Source organism: Eublepharis macularius, chromosome 10, assembly GCF_028583425.1.
Source record: "Eublepharis macularius isolate TG4126 chromosome 10, MPM_Emac_v1.0, whole genome shotgun sequence".
In the NCBI taxonomy this organism is placed as follows: domain Eukaryota; kingdom Metazoa; phylum Chordata; class Lepidosauria; order Squamata; family Eublepharidae; genus Eublepharis; species Eublepharis macularius.
In genome coordinates this window covers 5247802-5264832 of record NC_072799.1, presented here as the reverse complement: position 1 = coordinate 5264832, position 17031 = coordinate 5247802, and the positions used below count along the sequence as shown (strand labels likewise).

The 17031-nt window shown below is 46.7% G+C and overlaps 1 protein-coding gene across 2 annotated transcripts in view; it reads right to left on the bottom strand.

Annotated features, from left to right (window-relative positions):
* Nucleotides 1-1429: 1429 nt before the first annotated feature.
* DNAAF9 (dynein axonemal assembly factor 9) overlaps nt 1430-17031 on the bottom strand; it is a 115142-nt gene continuing 99540 nt past the window's right edge. The window contains exons 32-38 of one of the 2 annotated variants that reach the window (XM_054989895.1): nt 15428-15534; nt 13430-13504; nt 11939-12144; nt 9358-9423; nt 7193-7286; nt 5035-5165; nt 1430-3039 (exon numbers count right to left, since the gene is read on the bottom strand). In XM_054989895.1, the coding sequence (XP_054845870.1) occupies nt 5053-5165; nt 7193-7286; nt 9358-9423; nt 11939-12144; nt 13430-13504; nt 15428-15534 (661 nt within the window). In that variant the 3' untranslated portion in view covers nt 1430-3039; nt 5035-5052. Of the gene's footprint in view, nt 3040-3536; nt 5166-7192; nt 7287-9357; nt 9424-11938; nt 12145-13429; nt 13505-15427; nt 15535-17031 lie in introns of those variants that run through there. The other variant, XM_054989894.1, reaches the window with a different exon arrangement.

Genomic DNA, 17031 nt, shown 5'->3' with positions numbered 1-17031 from the left:
CTGTTCCCACTTAAGCATGCAGTACAGCGTAAGAATCTTTCTACCATGCCTTTGTTGTGGGTCTCTGCTAACTCTGGATTTCAGAACTGACTTATCTATGCAGCCAAGTGTTTTTGGAGGGTCATCGTAACCTCTCCCTTTCTTGGCCCACTCACAACTTACTTCTGCAACCACTCATTAGGGACTCAACCAGTGACCACTGGCAGCCACGTGAGGGGGCACAGGGCAGGCCCCTTGAGTGTGCATTTGCTGTGGAAGCTGAAATCCACCCTCGTATCTTGACAGTGGTGGCATTACAGCATGCACATGTTCAGGGGCAATGTGCTGAGAATCATTCCAAGCTGTGAATCGTTCCCAACAACCTGTGGCTAGCTGCCCTAAAGCAAGTGATACGCAGTTCTCAGTGATTTCGGCACCCTGCCAGAAACAGACTGGATGGGTCTGCAGTGACAAGGGGGAAAGACTCGCAGCGTTTGCCTGGATTGCGTCATGTAGCTCCCCACAGTCACCATGTGGAACATGCTAAAGCGCAGCGATGACGAAGCATGCGCCAGACCTGATGCGCACTGCCATACCAAGTTCAGCTGCAGGTCACAGGATCATCCCAAAGCAAATTGCATGCATGGTTCCCACGTACTAAGCCACGCAAATTGCACAGGCTTTGTCGCAAAATATTTCCGCTGGGCCAATCAAAGACCACTTTCCGGAACCTGCACAGATAGCCTTTTCTACGTCCTACACTTCAGAGTTCTGCAGAGCCAAGTAAGCTACGATCTCTTCACCTATTTAATAACAATTGCACTTAAAACCTATATTTGTTATCAAAGAAGAAGCTGAGGCAAAGTGGTCAAAGACATTTGTCTCAGCTTCTGGAAGCTGTACAGCAATGCAGCTATTTCTAGATATATGGCTTTTGCAGGTCTTTAGACAACTTATATTTTTAAAAAGGAGCAATCGGGGTTTTGCTAAATTATGACAGCTGTGAAAAGTAGTGTGCGTTTCTAACCCTTCTGTTGCCACCCCTCCCATACTTTTATAGCAGAATTCACCAGGAGTTCATATTGAAATAAATCAGTTCGGCACACAGAGGAGAAAGTTCCTATGGATTGTTGTTGTGGGTTTTCCGGGCTGTATTGCCGTGGTCTTGGCATTGTAGTTCCTGACGTTTCGCCAGCAGCTGTGGCTGGCATCTTCAGAGGCGTAGCACCAAAAGACAGAGATCTCTCAGTGTCACAGTGTGGAAAAGATGTAGGTCATTAGCATTCCACACCCTGGGAAACTCTTACAGAATGACTCAGCCCAAACCCACCCCTCCTGAGTAGATACAAATGACCTACATCTTTTCCACACTGTGACACTGAGAGATCTCTGTCTTTTGGTGCTACACCTCTGAAGATGCCAGCCACAGCTGCTGGCGAAACGTCAGGAACTACAATGCCAAGACCACGGCAATACAGCCCGGAAAACCCACAACAACCATCGTTCTCCGGCCGTGAAAGCCTTCGACAATACTTCCTATGGATTATGCCCACAGCCTTTTATGTAACCCTTTTGGATACCTTCAGATGTCATAGTTTTAGGGCAGCCTCTGTGATCACGAACGGGCTGGGTTTGGGGTATTCTGAGAACCCCTTGCCATATGCCGAGCGCTTTGTGCTGCCTGGAAGCGTCGGCGAAAACACCGTTGGCCTGCACACGATCATTTTTCCTGCAAGCAAGTTCTAGGGAGCTTGCAGGAGAAACGTCTAGAGCTGAAGTGCCAAAAGAAATCAGCCTCATGTGATCCTTGCTATTGGAATTCAGGAGTTGCTGCCCGAAAACTTTCAGAAACGCTGGCCATTTTAAGTGATGACAGGACTAAGAAAGAAGGCCTACCTGCCACATCCAAGGAGCAGAGCAACAAATGTCCTCCTTTTGCCAAGCAAGGCGAGGCTGCTGTCAATGGGGGAATATACTGGCACCTCTGATGCACCTAGGGGGTGAGAACTCACGCACTTTCTTCCAGCTCTTACGTCAGGAGGCAGCTCCTTGTGCCACTCCTAGTGGAAAAGGACCACCGAATCCAACCGATGGATCTTTCTTAGCTGTCATGCTTTATTACTTGTGCCAATGGAAGCTCAGTCACGTAGTGGAATGCATGTGCAGAAGCGGCCATCTATTGAAACCAAGGGACCAGCCCTGTGTAGGGTTAACCTGAGGCTCCGTCTCTGGCAAGACCACGGCCACCCAGGACAATACTGCCCCCTGCCTCGCCCCCAACCTGAGCACCAGCTCTCAGGAATATGGTGTCCACAGGAGAACCCCTCAAGAAATTGATCACATATGTCGATGAGTGTCTGGGGTGTTTCAGAACACACAGAAGAGATTGCCACATGCCTGTGGCAGGACCTGCCCTAAGATCGCGCCATCTGAAAAGTACACCTTGAATTTTCACATTTTAACAGCCAAACCGGCTTAGCCTTCACACCCCGACTGCTCCTTTGAAATTAATTGCTAGCTACATTTATTCTACCAGGCACTATTAGTATATTTTAAGAAGAACTAAGGTACAGTCATGCATAGATAATCCACAGTCCTTACAAGGACGTTCTGTTACCTGTAATATGGGCATTATGACTACCCCACAGAAAGCTTAGAATATATTTAATGACTAACTCTCGGCTTTCCGTTTTAAGGAAATCACTTTAAATCCCATCGACGTCCTATGGAGTGCAACAGCAACATAAAACACCTGCAAGCGGGAAGAGGGCTGGCTACACAACCATTTCAACTATTCCAATCTTAAACGGCACCAACTAATATTCTAAGCTGGAGCTATTAGCCTCAGGACTAGAACAGCCAACGGTGCTAAGCAGGAGATGCACATTATATTGACGAAAAGACTTTCTGCTTTTCGAACCTGCTTGGAATTACAGCCACATACTTGTGCCAGAAAAAGATACATTTTTATCTTAATAAGAGATACAATGTAATACTAACATCAGCAACTGTCCTGGCTTCAGAGGCGCGGTAGCTGGATGCTCTGCGTCACTCAGCACTCTATAGGAAAATAACATGCAAAAGAATTCAAACACCAACTCGGGGCAAGCGACACCAAGTGAGGTTTCTTGGAGGAGTACTATGGCATCTTCATAGATCTAATATGAACATTATCGACATGTAACTGTTACAATGTACCAAAGCACAGCACACAGCCACAGATTTCTGGGGTACTTTTGGAATAAAAAGTGTTTTAAGCAGCTGCACTGAGCTTAAGGCAGCTCAAGGCAGACAGACATGGCAAATACCACCGCACCTCACTTTAGAGACTTGTTTAAACCAACATGCTGACCCAAGAGCTGATAGAGAGTATGTGTTCCACCTCACAAAAGAGCCTTCAAAAAACCATACTGGTTGAAGAATATGCTCACGAGAGGATGCGTTCCCCCATCTGTTGCTTTAGGAATGCTCTTCCAATCCACCATGTTGGATAGGGGCCCTCCAGAGAGTTTGCGTTCCCCAATTTCTCGCTTTAGGAATGCCCGTCCAATCCGTCATGTTGGATAGGAGCTCTCCAGAGAGTTTGCGCTCCCCAATTTCTCGCTTTAGGAACACTCTTCCAATCCACCATGTCGGATAGGAGCTCTCCAGAGAGTTTGTGCTCCCCAATTTCTCGCTTTAGGAACACTCTTCCAATCCACCATGTTGGATAGGAGCTCTCCAGAGAGTTTGCGTTCCCCCATTTCTCGCTTTAGGAACACTCTTCCAATCCGCCATGTTGGATAGGAGCTCTCCAGAGAGTTTGTGCTCCCCAATTTCTCGCTTTAGGAACACTCTTCCAATCCGCCATGTTGGATAAGAGCTCTCCAGAGAGTCTGTGCTCCCCAATTTCTCGCTTTAAGAACACTCTTCCAATCCGCCATGTTGGATAGGAGCTCTCCAGAGAGTCTGTGCTCCCCAATATCTCGCTTTAGGAACACTCTTCCAATCCGCCATGTTGGATAGGAGCTCTCCAGAGAGTTTGTGCTCCCCAATTTCTCGCTTTAGGAACACTCTTCCAATCCGCCATGTTGGATAAGAGCTCTCCAGAGAGTCTGTGCTCCCCAATATCTCACTTTAGGAACACTCTTCCAATCCGCCATGTTGGATAGGAGCTCTCCAGAGAGTTTGTGCTCCCCAATTTCTCGCTTTAGGAACACTCTTCCAATCTGCCATGTTGGATAGGAGCTCTCCAGAGAGTTTGTGCTCCCCAATTTCTTGCTTTAGGAACACTCTTCCAATCTGCCATGTTGGATAGGAGCTCTCCAGAGAGTTTGTGCTCCCCAGTTTCTCGCTTTAGGAACACTCTTCCAATCCACCATGTCGGATAGGAGCTCTCCAGAGAGTTTGTGCTCCCCAATTTCTCGCTTTAGGAACACTCTTCCAATCCACCATGTTGGACAGGAGCTCTCCAGAGAGTTTGTGCTCCCCAATTTCTCGCTTTAGGAACACTCTTCCAATCCACCATGTCGGATAAGAGCTCTCCAGAGAGTTTGCATTCCTCCATTTCTCGCTTTAGGAACACTCTTTCAATCTACCATGTTGGATAGGGGCCCTCCAGAAAGTTTGCGTTCCCCCATTTCTCACTTAAGGAACAGTCTTCCAATCCGTCATGTTGGGTAGGAGCTCTTAAAAGTGTTTGTATTCTTTCATTACTTGCTTGAAAACCCTATCTCCCCCGCCCCCGCCCCCAATGCTGGCAAACAAGAGTATGGTAGTAACTGTTCTCCTCACTCCCTAAACAGATGCAATTTTGGGAGACCAGGAGAAGCTTCACTATCTACTACATACAACTTTGCAAGTTTCTAAACTGAAGCAAAAACATTTCCATCGCTAACCATCGCTAGAATTCTAAGTCACAGAATTCAACAATGTGGAAATGGACGTTAACACAGAAATGCTATCAGGGCAGCTGCTTGATTGTTTAAAAATTGGTGCTCTGCTTTGCTATTATTTTTGTTAACCCGCAAGGACAAAAGCATTTCTTGGTCATCAACAATCAGTTCAGAGTTTCACCATTGATGGGTGTCTCATTTAGGTCTTTTGCTCAAAGAGGTCATGATACTCCAGTTCTTCCAGCTCCCTGTTGTACTTCTCGATCTCACGGTTCGCTTCCTCCAAGTAGTCGTTCATGAACTGGTCCATCACTGACGAAAACGCAATAAGGAAAAAAAAGGCTCCGAATCGTTGTGGCTTCCCCAATAAAGAAGTGGGCCTTTGACCAAGGAACTTTGGGCAACCCATGATATCTTGATGCTTGGGTGGACCTCAACCCCCCCCCCAACCTTCAAAATGAAGTGACTAGCTTCATCTTGAACCTCGGGGCAGAGCAGCCACTGGAGTCCATTCCCATACTAACTAAAGAAAAGTTTTGCTCTCCCAAGTTTTTTGAAAACCCGCTTAACGCATTCCTCGAGGCCTTCATAGCAGTCCTTTGGAGTGACCACTTTGGCAACCACCACCAGTAAGATCCCATCATTTACAAGGAGGACTTTTTAAAATTGCACTCAGAAAAGCAATTTACACAATGTTAACACTAAGGGTGGTGAATAGTTTGTCAATTGATTTGAAGACACTTTGGCATCCTAGGCAAGTGACGCCACCCTGGCTCCTGGCCCAACTCATAGGCAGCTCCTGCAAAGACCCATTCCTAATGCTGCAAGTCTTCCGTCGATTCTATCCTGCACTTTGAACTTGGCTCTTTCTTTATCTTGTTCCACTTACACGCTCATTATAGAGAGATTTTCGAAGCATAAGCTTTTGAGAGTCAGAGTGCCCTTCTTCAGATACTTATTTAAAGCATTTATTAATTGCTTTCCTCCAAAGGTGCTATCTGAAGAACGGAGCTCCAAGTCTTGAAAAGTTTACACCCTGACAATCTTGTTGGTTTCTAAGGTGCCAATGGACTCAAATCCTGCTGTTCTTTTGCAGACCAACATGGCTACCCACTTAAAACTATAATAGAGAGACTACTGATCAGTGGATGGAAGACATCAGTCTTTGCGGCTGAGCTAGAAGAGAAGGTAGGAGTCCTGTGAAGCTAAATCCACCCACCAAGGAGAAAACCAGGGAAATGTTGTAGGGGAAAATGTTTGACCTCCCCACTCACAACGTCCATGCCCCAATCAACTTAACCCTCCCACCAGCAATTTTAATGGAACAATAATAGACAGAAAATCAGAAGTCACAGATCATCTCTGAATGCTTCACCTAGTTTGGCCTTTTGCACCTCAGTTAGAAGGGCTATGAAACACCCGTCTAGGCCTGAGGGAATGAGTAGTCACTGCCAGTCAGAGCAAATAGAACTGAGCTAAACTGACTGAGAGTCTGACTTCGCACAAGGCAGATTAACCCTCAGTTCTCTGCTTCCTCTCTGGTTTGTTTATTCCTAGTTGCCCTCCAGCTTGCTTTCCCCAACGCAAATCTGCAAGAACTCCTCAGTGCTGGCAGCAACCAGCAATGCCCAGGCAACCACCAATGTTGGAAGAGAGAAATTAGGCTGCCAATCCTAAAGTTGTCTGGGGTGGGGAGGAAAGGGCATTAGGTACAGCTCCCTACCTACTGCAGAAGAGCAGAGCAACCCCAGCATTTAGAACCTCCCCCCCCCCACACTGTGGCACCAACAAATGCACATGGGTAGACATTAGAGAAGGATATGAACCGAAATACTAATAAAAGTTTGTCACAAACTGGGCCTTTTTTTGTTAGGGAACCGGCTGTTCGTCAGGGGACATTTCTGACGAACTGTGACAATTTTAGGATGGTTCATTTGGTTTGTCTTTCGGTTTGTCTCTGCAGACAGGCTGGTGTCAATTAATCTGTTTCCTAGGAAATGGGGGGGGGGAGCTTTCTGCAGACGTTCTGCTGCCCCGGAAGTGATATATCCACTAACCAAACAAATCGGTTCGTGAACCGGGCAATTTCATGCTGGTTCGTGAAACACGACGAACCATGAACCACAACGAACCGCCATTTTCCCAGTTCATGCCTATCTCTAATGGTCATACTCACAGGGCGTCTAGCATAGCTCCTCTTCAAGCTGCTGACCTCGACTGCCCTCTGCAAAGGTCCTGCCATTTTTAAGCAATGCACTGGAAGAATGGATGCTTCTCATTACTACGAAATAATGCAACAAACTGCAACATGTGCAGGATTTTTAAAAATGAAAGGATACATGGGTGATAATCCATCTTGTCCCCAAAGAAATTCACAAACTGAGTCCCGTTGTAGAAGTAACCAGCTGGAAGTGGATCCAAGTGGCGTTTCACCTGCATGCAGAGACGTTGCTTAGCACCAAAGGTTCCTCAGAGTAAGGCATTCATGTATCAGGTATTGTGTAGAAAGTGCAAAAGAGTTGAGCCGTCCTGCTTAAGAGTGTTGGACTTGGGTTCAAATCCCTGCATGCTGTGAAACTTATTGGGCCGTTCATTCACTCTCAGCTTAAACTATCCTCAGGGGGCTATTGCGAGGATAAACCGGGGGTGGGGGGGACGACATCCTGAGCAGCTTCGAGAAAAGGCAAGATAAAAAAAATGCACTAAATAAACAGAACTGGTGTAAAACAGCTCTGTCTAGAAACAGACAAGCAATTCAGTAGCGGTCATAAGCAATAAAAAAACTATCACAGACCAGACTGAAACTTAGATTTCCTATTTTACTTGTTTCACCATTTTTCTTTGGGGTTTCATGAGTTTGCAGAGACCCCTGCCTTGTCTCTATGTGGCCTGGCCTGGCTGTTTTTCTCAGGATTATCATACGCAGATGGGTAGAAATAATACCGTTTGTTCCCTTCATCCGTTTTTGTCGATGGAGCTCGAACAATGAATATAAATATTAAAACATCAAGCTATTATCTGACTCAATCAGCTTAATTTTTATTCATTTGATCCAGACTTCAAGGTGGTTCTGGCTTTTTATTTTTAAATCAAAGGCCGTGATTTTTCTCTCTTTTTTTTGCAGAATGACTTTTATGAGAACTGCTTGAATACCAAATTTTAATAAAGAGCATTGAGAAATAATGAATAATATTTAAAATAGAGATGGTGAGTAAAAGGAGAGATTGAAGTTTATTGAAGGGAGAGAAAAGAAATGGGGAGCTGCACTCTGTATGTTCTTTGCCATGGAATTCAATTTCTGTATTGATAGAATGTCTGGGAATTTTAAAATTTCCTTTCATGCCCCTACACTGAGAAGGCTGGGGAAGGTCCATAGCCTCCAATTCTCATGTGCATGTCAGTGTGACATAAGCTGCTCTGAGTTCTGACTGGGGAGAGGGGCAGAGTACGTATGAAGTAAATAAACACAATAATAACAATAACATTTGATTTATATACCACCCTTCAGAACAACTTAATGCCCACTCATAGCGGTTTACAAAGTGTGTTATTATGATCCTCACGACAATCACCCTGTGAGGTGGATGGGGCTGAGAGCCAAGCTACAAGTGATGCCTGATAAGGGTTGGACACTTGTCAGCTTCCCTCAAGTTTTGATGGGAAATGTAGGCGTCCTGGTCTTGCAGCTTGGCTCTCCATTTAATTGAAGTTTACAGAGCGGCAGTCTATGGGAGGGAGAACATGGGGTTGGGAGGGGAGTGCAGGCATCGGGGTCTTGCCGGGTGCCCCCCTTCCCCTATGCTGGGTGTGTGTGGGGGTGGGTGGGTTTCTGCAAACTTCAATTAAATGGAGAGCCAAGCTGCAAGACCAAGACGCCTACATTTCCCATCAAAACTTGAGGGAAGCTAACAAGTGTCCAACCTGTGTCAGGCGTCACTTGTAGCTTGGCTCTGAGAGAGCTCCTAGAAACTATAACTGACCCAAGGTCACCTAGCTGGCTTCAAGTGGAGGAGGGGGGAATCAAACCCGGTTCTCCAGAAATGTGGATGCTGGGATTTCCAACCCGTTCAGCTGTGAATCCTCGAGGGGCTCCGATTTGAAATGCTGATTAAACACTGATGTCAATATACCTGACGCTTTACGGAATTTCAAAAGGGAAAAAAGACACTATTTCTGCTACCTCCAATGGAGTGCACAGGGAGCGATGTGTCCACAGACAAGGTCTAAGAATTTTAACTTCGAAGCCTTCAACTTTTCCAGAAATGGGACCTACACCTGACAAGATCACATTAACCTGGGCAAGGCATAAATGGGAACAAACCTAGTTGCATGTACTGGCACCTGGTTTCATAGAGGATGAGTGAAAGGCTGCTTTAGGCCAACTCATGTGGAAATGGAGTCTGTCTGCTCTCATCCTATCATTTGTCAGCCCCGCCTACTGAGCAAAGGGACGCAGTTCCCGGACCGATCACCCCCCCCCCGCCCCCCAACGATGCCTACTTACATGAATGCTCTTGATCTCCTGCAAGGTCAACATGCCCCGGGTTTTCAGAGCTTTTCTCTGCGGCTTCTGTTTTGGGATGGAGACACCAGTTAAGTACCATGGACATGACACCAGGGCACAATCAAGGCAGCAAAAGCAAAGACGCAGCATGGAGCCGAGCCTCAGAGCAACTGGGCACCATTTTGGTCAGTACTAGAGGCTGCGCATCACATCCTTGGGGGGACGGGTCTGGGAGAAAGTGCGCTCCTGACGGGCCTTCTGCTCATTTCCTCCTGCCAAGCTGCCTTGGTCCAGCTCTCCAGTCCACAGACATACAGAAAGCATTCTCCATCCCCCAACTACACCACTGCAGCAAATTTATTGCTAATCATCTGCAGCCAACATAAAGAGCACAACCTTATGAGTCACACTTCTGGGCCTATCGCAAAGACACAGTTTTCACCGCCTCTCTCATATGAGGCATCTGGTCTAGAACTTCTGCCAAATAAAGCAGGAGTCCAGGGGCACCTTTAAGACAAACAACATTTATTCCAGCATCTGAGTCAGAGCTCACTTCATCAGAGGCATGTATACTAAAAGCCGGGGATGCTACCAAGAGGCGAGCTGAAGTCGTACCCCAAACCACTTTCCTGTTCTCCAGAGCTTTTAGTATCACTTCAGATGCACCAAGTGAGCTCGGATTCACTCAATCTAACGCTGGAATAAAGTTTTGCCTACAAGGTGCCACTGGACAGTTTCGTTTCCTTGCTACAGACCTGTCTAAAATTCAGCCACAATTCTGGAGAAGGCAGGTTTTTAATACAAGACAATGAAGAAAATTATCTCTTAAACGGCGTGAACGGAGGGGTTTCTGCATGCCTCTGTGTACCCCCCGTGCAGGCGGCATTTGCTGAAAAATATAGCTAGAAATGCTATCCTGAAAGAAAGGTGATCAGCAAGGTGTTGTTAAGACCTGCTTGGGTCGGTGTTGTTATGGAGGTGTGAGCTTTCTGGAGAAGTAACGGTAATACAATTTTGTCCTTTGGGACAACAGTGTTCGTGTCCCACCCAGGTGCCCCCATGCCTTATTAACAAGGCACATTCTTTTGTGCAAGCCACATCAACGTTTTTGGAAACCTGATCTCCTCCCTCCAACTGCTCTGCAACTACTAGTTTCCATTTGCTGTCATTTCAGCCGGAATTAAAGCTCAGCGTGCTTGAGATTTAAAGGACAGAAGACCAACCCTGGTTCTCAACCCAGAAACAGGGGCAGAACGGCGTTAACACAAAATAAATCTCAAAATGGTTCTGAACAGTCTGGAACTTAGGGAAATTTGCCCACTCCTCGCCTCCAGTACCATAAATCACTTGTGCCGGTCCTTTGGCTTCCGAACTCCCTACTGCCGAAGGGATTGGCTTTCCACCTTCGGATTTTGCCAAACCCTGACGTAGTTTTGATAGCTTGCAGCCTTGTTGGCTCACAGCAGCCCTTCCGAGAACATTTCCGATGAAACCGCACATCGAAACACTGAAAATGGTTAAATCTGTTCTACATTTGATAGGAGCAAATTGGCTACCAAATGATATGAGGGGCTGCTGTCGACAAGAACAATTTATTATCTTTTGGAGTGGAAAGGTGATAATCTGAAGCAGTGAAAACTGGGCCTCTTCCATCTGCAAATAACTCACTGAAAAGTTCGCAACTCAGATTTGTAAAGGTAGACATGTGCCTGCAAAAAACTTTAACAAAACTTTTCAGACGACTTGTAATGAACTCGAGCAAAAGGAATAAGCAACACAGAGTGATGAAGGGAGCTTTGACTCTCGAAAGCTCATAACCTGGAAATCTAGTAGGTCTTTACGGTGCTACTGGACGGAAGTCTTGCTCAACAAAGAGTGGATTTTTTGCTTTTTTTAAAAACAGGACTTTCTGCCATGTTGCACTGACACACATAAGAAAGCTGTGGCAAAGCTGCTGAAATGGTGAAAACTAAACATGAAAAATAACTTTGCAGGTAGCTTGACCCAAATTCTAACAGATTTAATGTAGCATAAACTTATGTGAAGTTGGGAGGGGGACAGGATGGCTCTTTAAAGTACTACAGGACAGTTCTTCTGCTGAAACAGACTGGGATTTGCATTCAAAGGGGAGGGGGGCATTCCAGCAGCTATTAGCCTTGAAGTGCTGGGAGGGGACAGGAGGGTCCTTCACCTGTGAACTGCCTGGGGGCTCTAGATGGGATCCAGCTGAGGGGTGGCTCCAGCTCTTCTGGAGTTCCTGCTACTGTCAGGTGTGCCTCTAGCCCCCTCCCCCAATAGTGAAGGATCCGGCATTCTTACTCATTTTAAAACACACAACTGAAAACACCAGTTGGTACTAAGCCCTGTCAGATTTCCATCCAGTTCACCAACTGTTACCAATGGTGGCCAACCAGAACCTTCTAGGAAGCCCAGCACTGCACAGCACGGAGGGTACCAAAAATCCATCCTGCAAAGGTGTCATTAGAGGCTGGAAACCAGGTGTAAGTAGAAGTGATGCCGCACGGAAGACGAATTCATACCAATTCCAGCACTCCGGGAGCTTTGCCCGGAAGGGACACACCTGCTTTGCTGTTTGCCTCAGCCAGTCTTTGATGTTGTCTTCTTTGAGGGAGCAGCCCACGAAGACCAGGAAGCACTCCTGGGGCCCGACGTGGTCTCGGCTCTCGCTTCTCGAATCAGGAGGGGGAGTCGGCCCCTCCTGAACGGGCACCAAGCTTAACGAGTTGGAGGTAGTGTTGTGGCAGACTTCTATCATCCGATCCGAATCTGACACAAAAGATCGTCAATCAAAATTGCCTTTAAAAACAAGGGATGCTCACGCTACATCCTAATGCACGCCAAGTGCCAGCTCTTCATTAGGTCCACACAACGAACTTTGATTTGTTTGTCGTGGGCGGGGATTTCTCTAATCTCTCCAAAAAGAGTTCTCAAAGCAAGTTACAAAGACTAAACATAACGAATTCAGATTAAAAAAATGAAATGATGCAATAAAGCCAGTTGGGGGTAGGTAAGATAAACGCCAAACAGGAAAAAAACAAAGGCACCTTCCAGGACTTCTTAGAGGCCAAATATCCCGAAGAAAAGAAAGTAAGTCTTACGCGGTCTAAAACTGAGCTGGCAAGACAAACCTTCTGGGTCCGGGAACCTACCAGGAGGCCCCTCCATGGAAAAGGCCCCCAAGGCATAGCCCTCACGCTCCATCTCTTCAGCCTCAAACAGGATCTCCTCTAAAGGCCTGAAGCTGCTGGGATGGGGGGAAGTGCTTCCCTCTAAGGAAACTTTTTTAGCACTCCCAGGGTAGTATCAGCCACAGGGCGGGGGGAGCGCCAACTCTGAGTACCGGTGCCAGGAGGCAACATCAGAGGAAGACCTCGGCCTCGATGCCCGGTTGTTGGATCTCCGTAACAATGCATCGGCCACGGTGTGAGACAGGATGCCAGGCTAGACGGACTGCTGGTTTGATCCAGCAGGGCTCTTCTTGCTTTCTTAAGGACCACCCTTACCCGGAGACACTGATGAGCCCTTGCCGGTCACAGCAGACAACGCTGATCCAAATAAACCAATTAACTGATTTGGTACGAGGCTACACGACAGGTCTTTATGGCCTCCCCTTCCCCTCAGGGTGCCGCCCCTTCGATTTCCAGGTGACAGTTTTTGAACATTATTACGTATGTCAATATCCATTCATAGGATTAGGACTCAGGGTCTGGGAGCTGCTTTGCACTGCTACTAAAGTTGAGACTAAGAGACGCGCAGACATAACAGCCAGTGTGGTAGAGTGGCAGACTAGGATCTGAGTGACCCGGGTTCGAATCCCAGCACTGCCACGGAAGTTTGCTGGGTGACCTTGGGCCTGTCACACTCTCAGCCTAACCTGCCCCACATGGTTGTCGCGAGGGTAATATGGAGGAGAGGACGCCAACGTATGTCACTTTGGCCCCCCAATGGGGAGAAGGGGAGGGGGGATACATTTCTTTGGACAATGTTGAGAATCGTAAGAGATGATTAAATAAGAGATGGAAAAAAGAAAAGAAAAGCACACGTTGATTACCTGAAAACTTCACTTTGCCCAAAATGTGGTATATGTTCCCAGAGAAAGGACCTGGCTTAATGAAGGATTTCAACGCTGTTTGAAAATCAAAAACACACATGCACAACATTATTCCCATCTTCCTCAATTGGACAAGGGCAAGAAAGCCAAAGACGTTTTGCAATACTGTAATTTGCTCCCGCAATGAATTCTCTATGGGATATAAAAACATTGTATTGGAGAAAAAAGTTACACAGAAGTCAGTGTTATGTGAAGAATAATTCTCTGTCAAGTGCTTAATATGTCTGAGGGCACCAAGCACACCAGCAGCTTTTTAAAAAATCATTTCCATTTTTTTAAAAAAAAACACTGCAACAATCAGAAAGTAAATTCACAAAAACAAAGGACGTTAATCAGGTGGAAGATGAGCTTTTATGCAAAATTAAGGATACACGGGTGAGTTTGCTGCCTATGAGCTACTCAGAAATGCATATTCCCAAGAAATGCTGCTTCTGCTTAAGGCATTTCGAGACCTCTTGACTGTGGAGGTAACTGGGAAGCATTCAGGCAAGACTAGGGGGAAAGCTCCAGAGTTTGGCGTGGTGCGTTTGAGCCCTACCAAGCTATGGGTCCCCTCTTCTGTGGCTTCTGGACAGACCCCTTCCTTACTGACCAAGCTCCACAGTTTTACCTACCTATATTCCTCCCCAGCTACCACTGCAACTTCTTGATAAAGACAGACCTTTCCATGTCCAACTCTACAGCAGGAGGCCCCAAACTTTTTGAGCCTGAAGGCACCTTTGCAATTCTGACCCAGGGGTGGTGGGTCAACCACAAAATGGCTGCCACAGAAGGCGGAGCCACCCACAACATCTCAAGGTGTGAAGTTATACATAACTCTAATAATAACTCTTCAACATTTCGGGCAGAAACTCTGCTTAACAGGACAGCAAACCAGATCGCCAGCAGCCAATCAGAAGCCCTGCTGGGCAAAAGACCTACCTGGCCACACCCACTTTCTAAAATCAGGAAAGGTGTCAGGGGGCACCATGGCGCCATGTTGGAGAACCCTGTTCTACAATGAGGTGGTGACCTCAAGTGGAAGATTTGGGGAGGGGGCGGGTCAGCCTCTGCCCCTGCCTTACTCTCAATGCTGTCCTTCCACCACTTTCTCTCATTCCCCCTGGCATCTTTGAACCTCATGGGGCAAGGAACACTGAATAGGGATTCTGGAACAAGAGAGGGAAGGGAACAAGAGAGGGAACAAGAGAGGTGAAGGCAGTAACAAGGGATTGGAGCGGGTGTAGCAGCCTCAGGCAGGCCTCCATGTTAAGCTGCCACGGGACCTCGTATAAGAACCTCAGGCCACTTGTTTCACTACAGCAAAGGATGCACGAAAGAGCAATGCTTCCATGACAAGAAAAGCCAGTTTCTGAACATGTCTATACGTTCCTTCAAACATGCACAGACTTCCTCCTTCGGCGTAATTTACGCTACTCCCATTGTTCATGGGGATGGCCAAAAAAATCTAGGCAAGGCACTGGAAAAGCAAGCACATGACGCGCCCCTTGCCCTCCCTCCAAGATTTCTCCAGGTACGGTCCATGCGTTTGAGCTTCCCTTTGCATCCAGAAGCACTAGGAACTCAAGCGCCTTGAGATTACTTTGTTTTTGGAGAGAGTGCAAGTCTGACTGCAGAAATATATCCTGCGGCTTTGCCAGACTGCAGCAACATCCAGCAGAGCATGCAAGCTGGACTTCAGAAGAAGAGGGAAAAGAGGAAGGGTGGGGAAAGCGCGTTGACTTGCAGGATTCATTTTGTACACACAACTAGAATTCTTCCGGTTACAATCTCTGGTGGAAGCCTAGCAACCACTCCAACTTTATGAAGCGCTGCAGGATGTAGGGAGGTGGAGGAGAATGGGGAAACGACGGTCAGTTCCAAAGGCACGTTGCTAACAATTCACAGAGACCTCCATACTAAATCAACCACCTTCCAACCTACAAAACGGCCTTTTACCTTTGCACTTGGCCACAAATCGCGTTTTTTCCAGCGGACGGCTAAACCACACGCAGATCTGAACCATCGGGGGAAAGACGGAACCTGATCGAAATTTGCCATCGTACCTTAAAGTGAAAAAAACCCACGAAATGAAGAGTACGCATATATTACTTTTCCATATCTGACCCAGTTCCACAGCTCTTGCAAGCAACTCTTTGAACTCCTTAATAGCTGGGCTCCTCGCCCTCTTGAAAAAGCATTTACAGATTGTTTTCAGAGCAAAACTGCATTCAAGGACTCTACAGAGATGGAGGACACAGGAAAAAAATTGAAGAAGAGGACACCCCCCCCCCCATCTTAATTAGGGTGAAAACGCCTTTGAAGCCTAGACAAAGAATGAGATGAGAAATATTGTCTGTCTTGGCACACAGACGAATGTGATACTTTGGGTGGCAATGAGAAGAAATTGGCTTGCATCCCATGCAACCATTCCGCTAATGCCAACACAAAGAAGCTCTTCGCACTGGGGATAAGAACTACTGTTTGCAGGACAGAACCACCGGATCCAGCTCCTGGCATCCAGCCCCAAAGGCGGTAATTTGACTCAACTAGACTCTAATACGTTCTCACTGTGAAGGGTGGCCGTAGTTTGGAATGCCACACCGGGACCTGGCTCCACACTATTTTTTCCAACAGGAGTACAATTATCCCATTTCAGAGGGACTTAAGGAGCTCAGTGGTAAAACACGTTTTTGGAAAGCAGAAGATTCCTGGGCCAATCCCCAGCATTTCCTTCTAGCAGTCTGTCTTGCGAAATAGGACTGGGGGAGACGACCTCTTTGCCACCGAGAACCTGGAAAGCTATTGCCCGTTGATGTGCAGGACTCAGCTAGACAGACCAATGTTTTGATGGCATGAGGCAGCTTCATAAATCCAGTTAACAGAACAAGGTAGGAATTGCCCATTGGAATGGCCTCAAAAGCAGTCACTGCAGAAGGACAGGTACACCTCTCATTGTGGAATACAAGGGTCATCCTTACCCTAATGCCCCAGTATTAGTAGGTTTAACAGTTACTCATATCTTATGGGTTCAAATTGGAAAGGGTGCGTGTAGAGGTGCTTCAAAAGAATAAAGTGTCGAAGTCTCATGAATTGTCTTACCTTCTCCAACTCTCCCAGAATTTCCTCTCTCCTGCTTCTCCCCAATCATCCATTGCTCCCTTGGCTCTTGACTGTCTCCCAACAATAAGCTGGTTTCTAACTTTTTGCTACCTTTACTAAGTCCATCCTCTACCTATCCTCTTTACCAACGCATTCTGACCTCCATTAGTCATCTATCGGAGAGCCTGTTGTAGTAGATACATGGAACTCTAACAAAGGCTTCCCAACCAACCCCTTGGGAAGTTACCAAAACTCTGCCATCTGAAAGCATTTCATACTAGGAGTATTCACCCGAGTATAGAGAGTGCGAGTAAACTGGGTAGCGGTCTTTCTGTCCTACAGACCTCTCCAATTTCAGCTAAAACTAAACCGAAAATGGGGCAGGAAGAGAGCAACAAGTTGGTTGACCCAATACATTTAAAGAATCAGAATTTCATTAACAAAGTGATTTATTTAGAGAG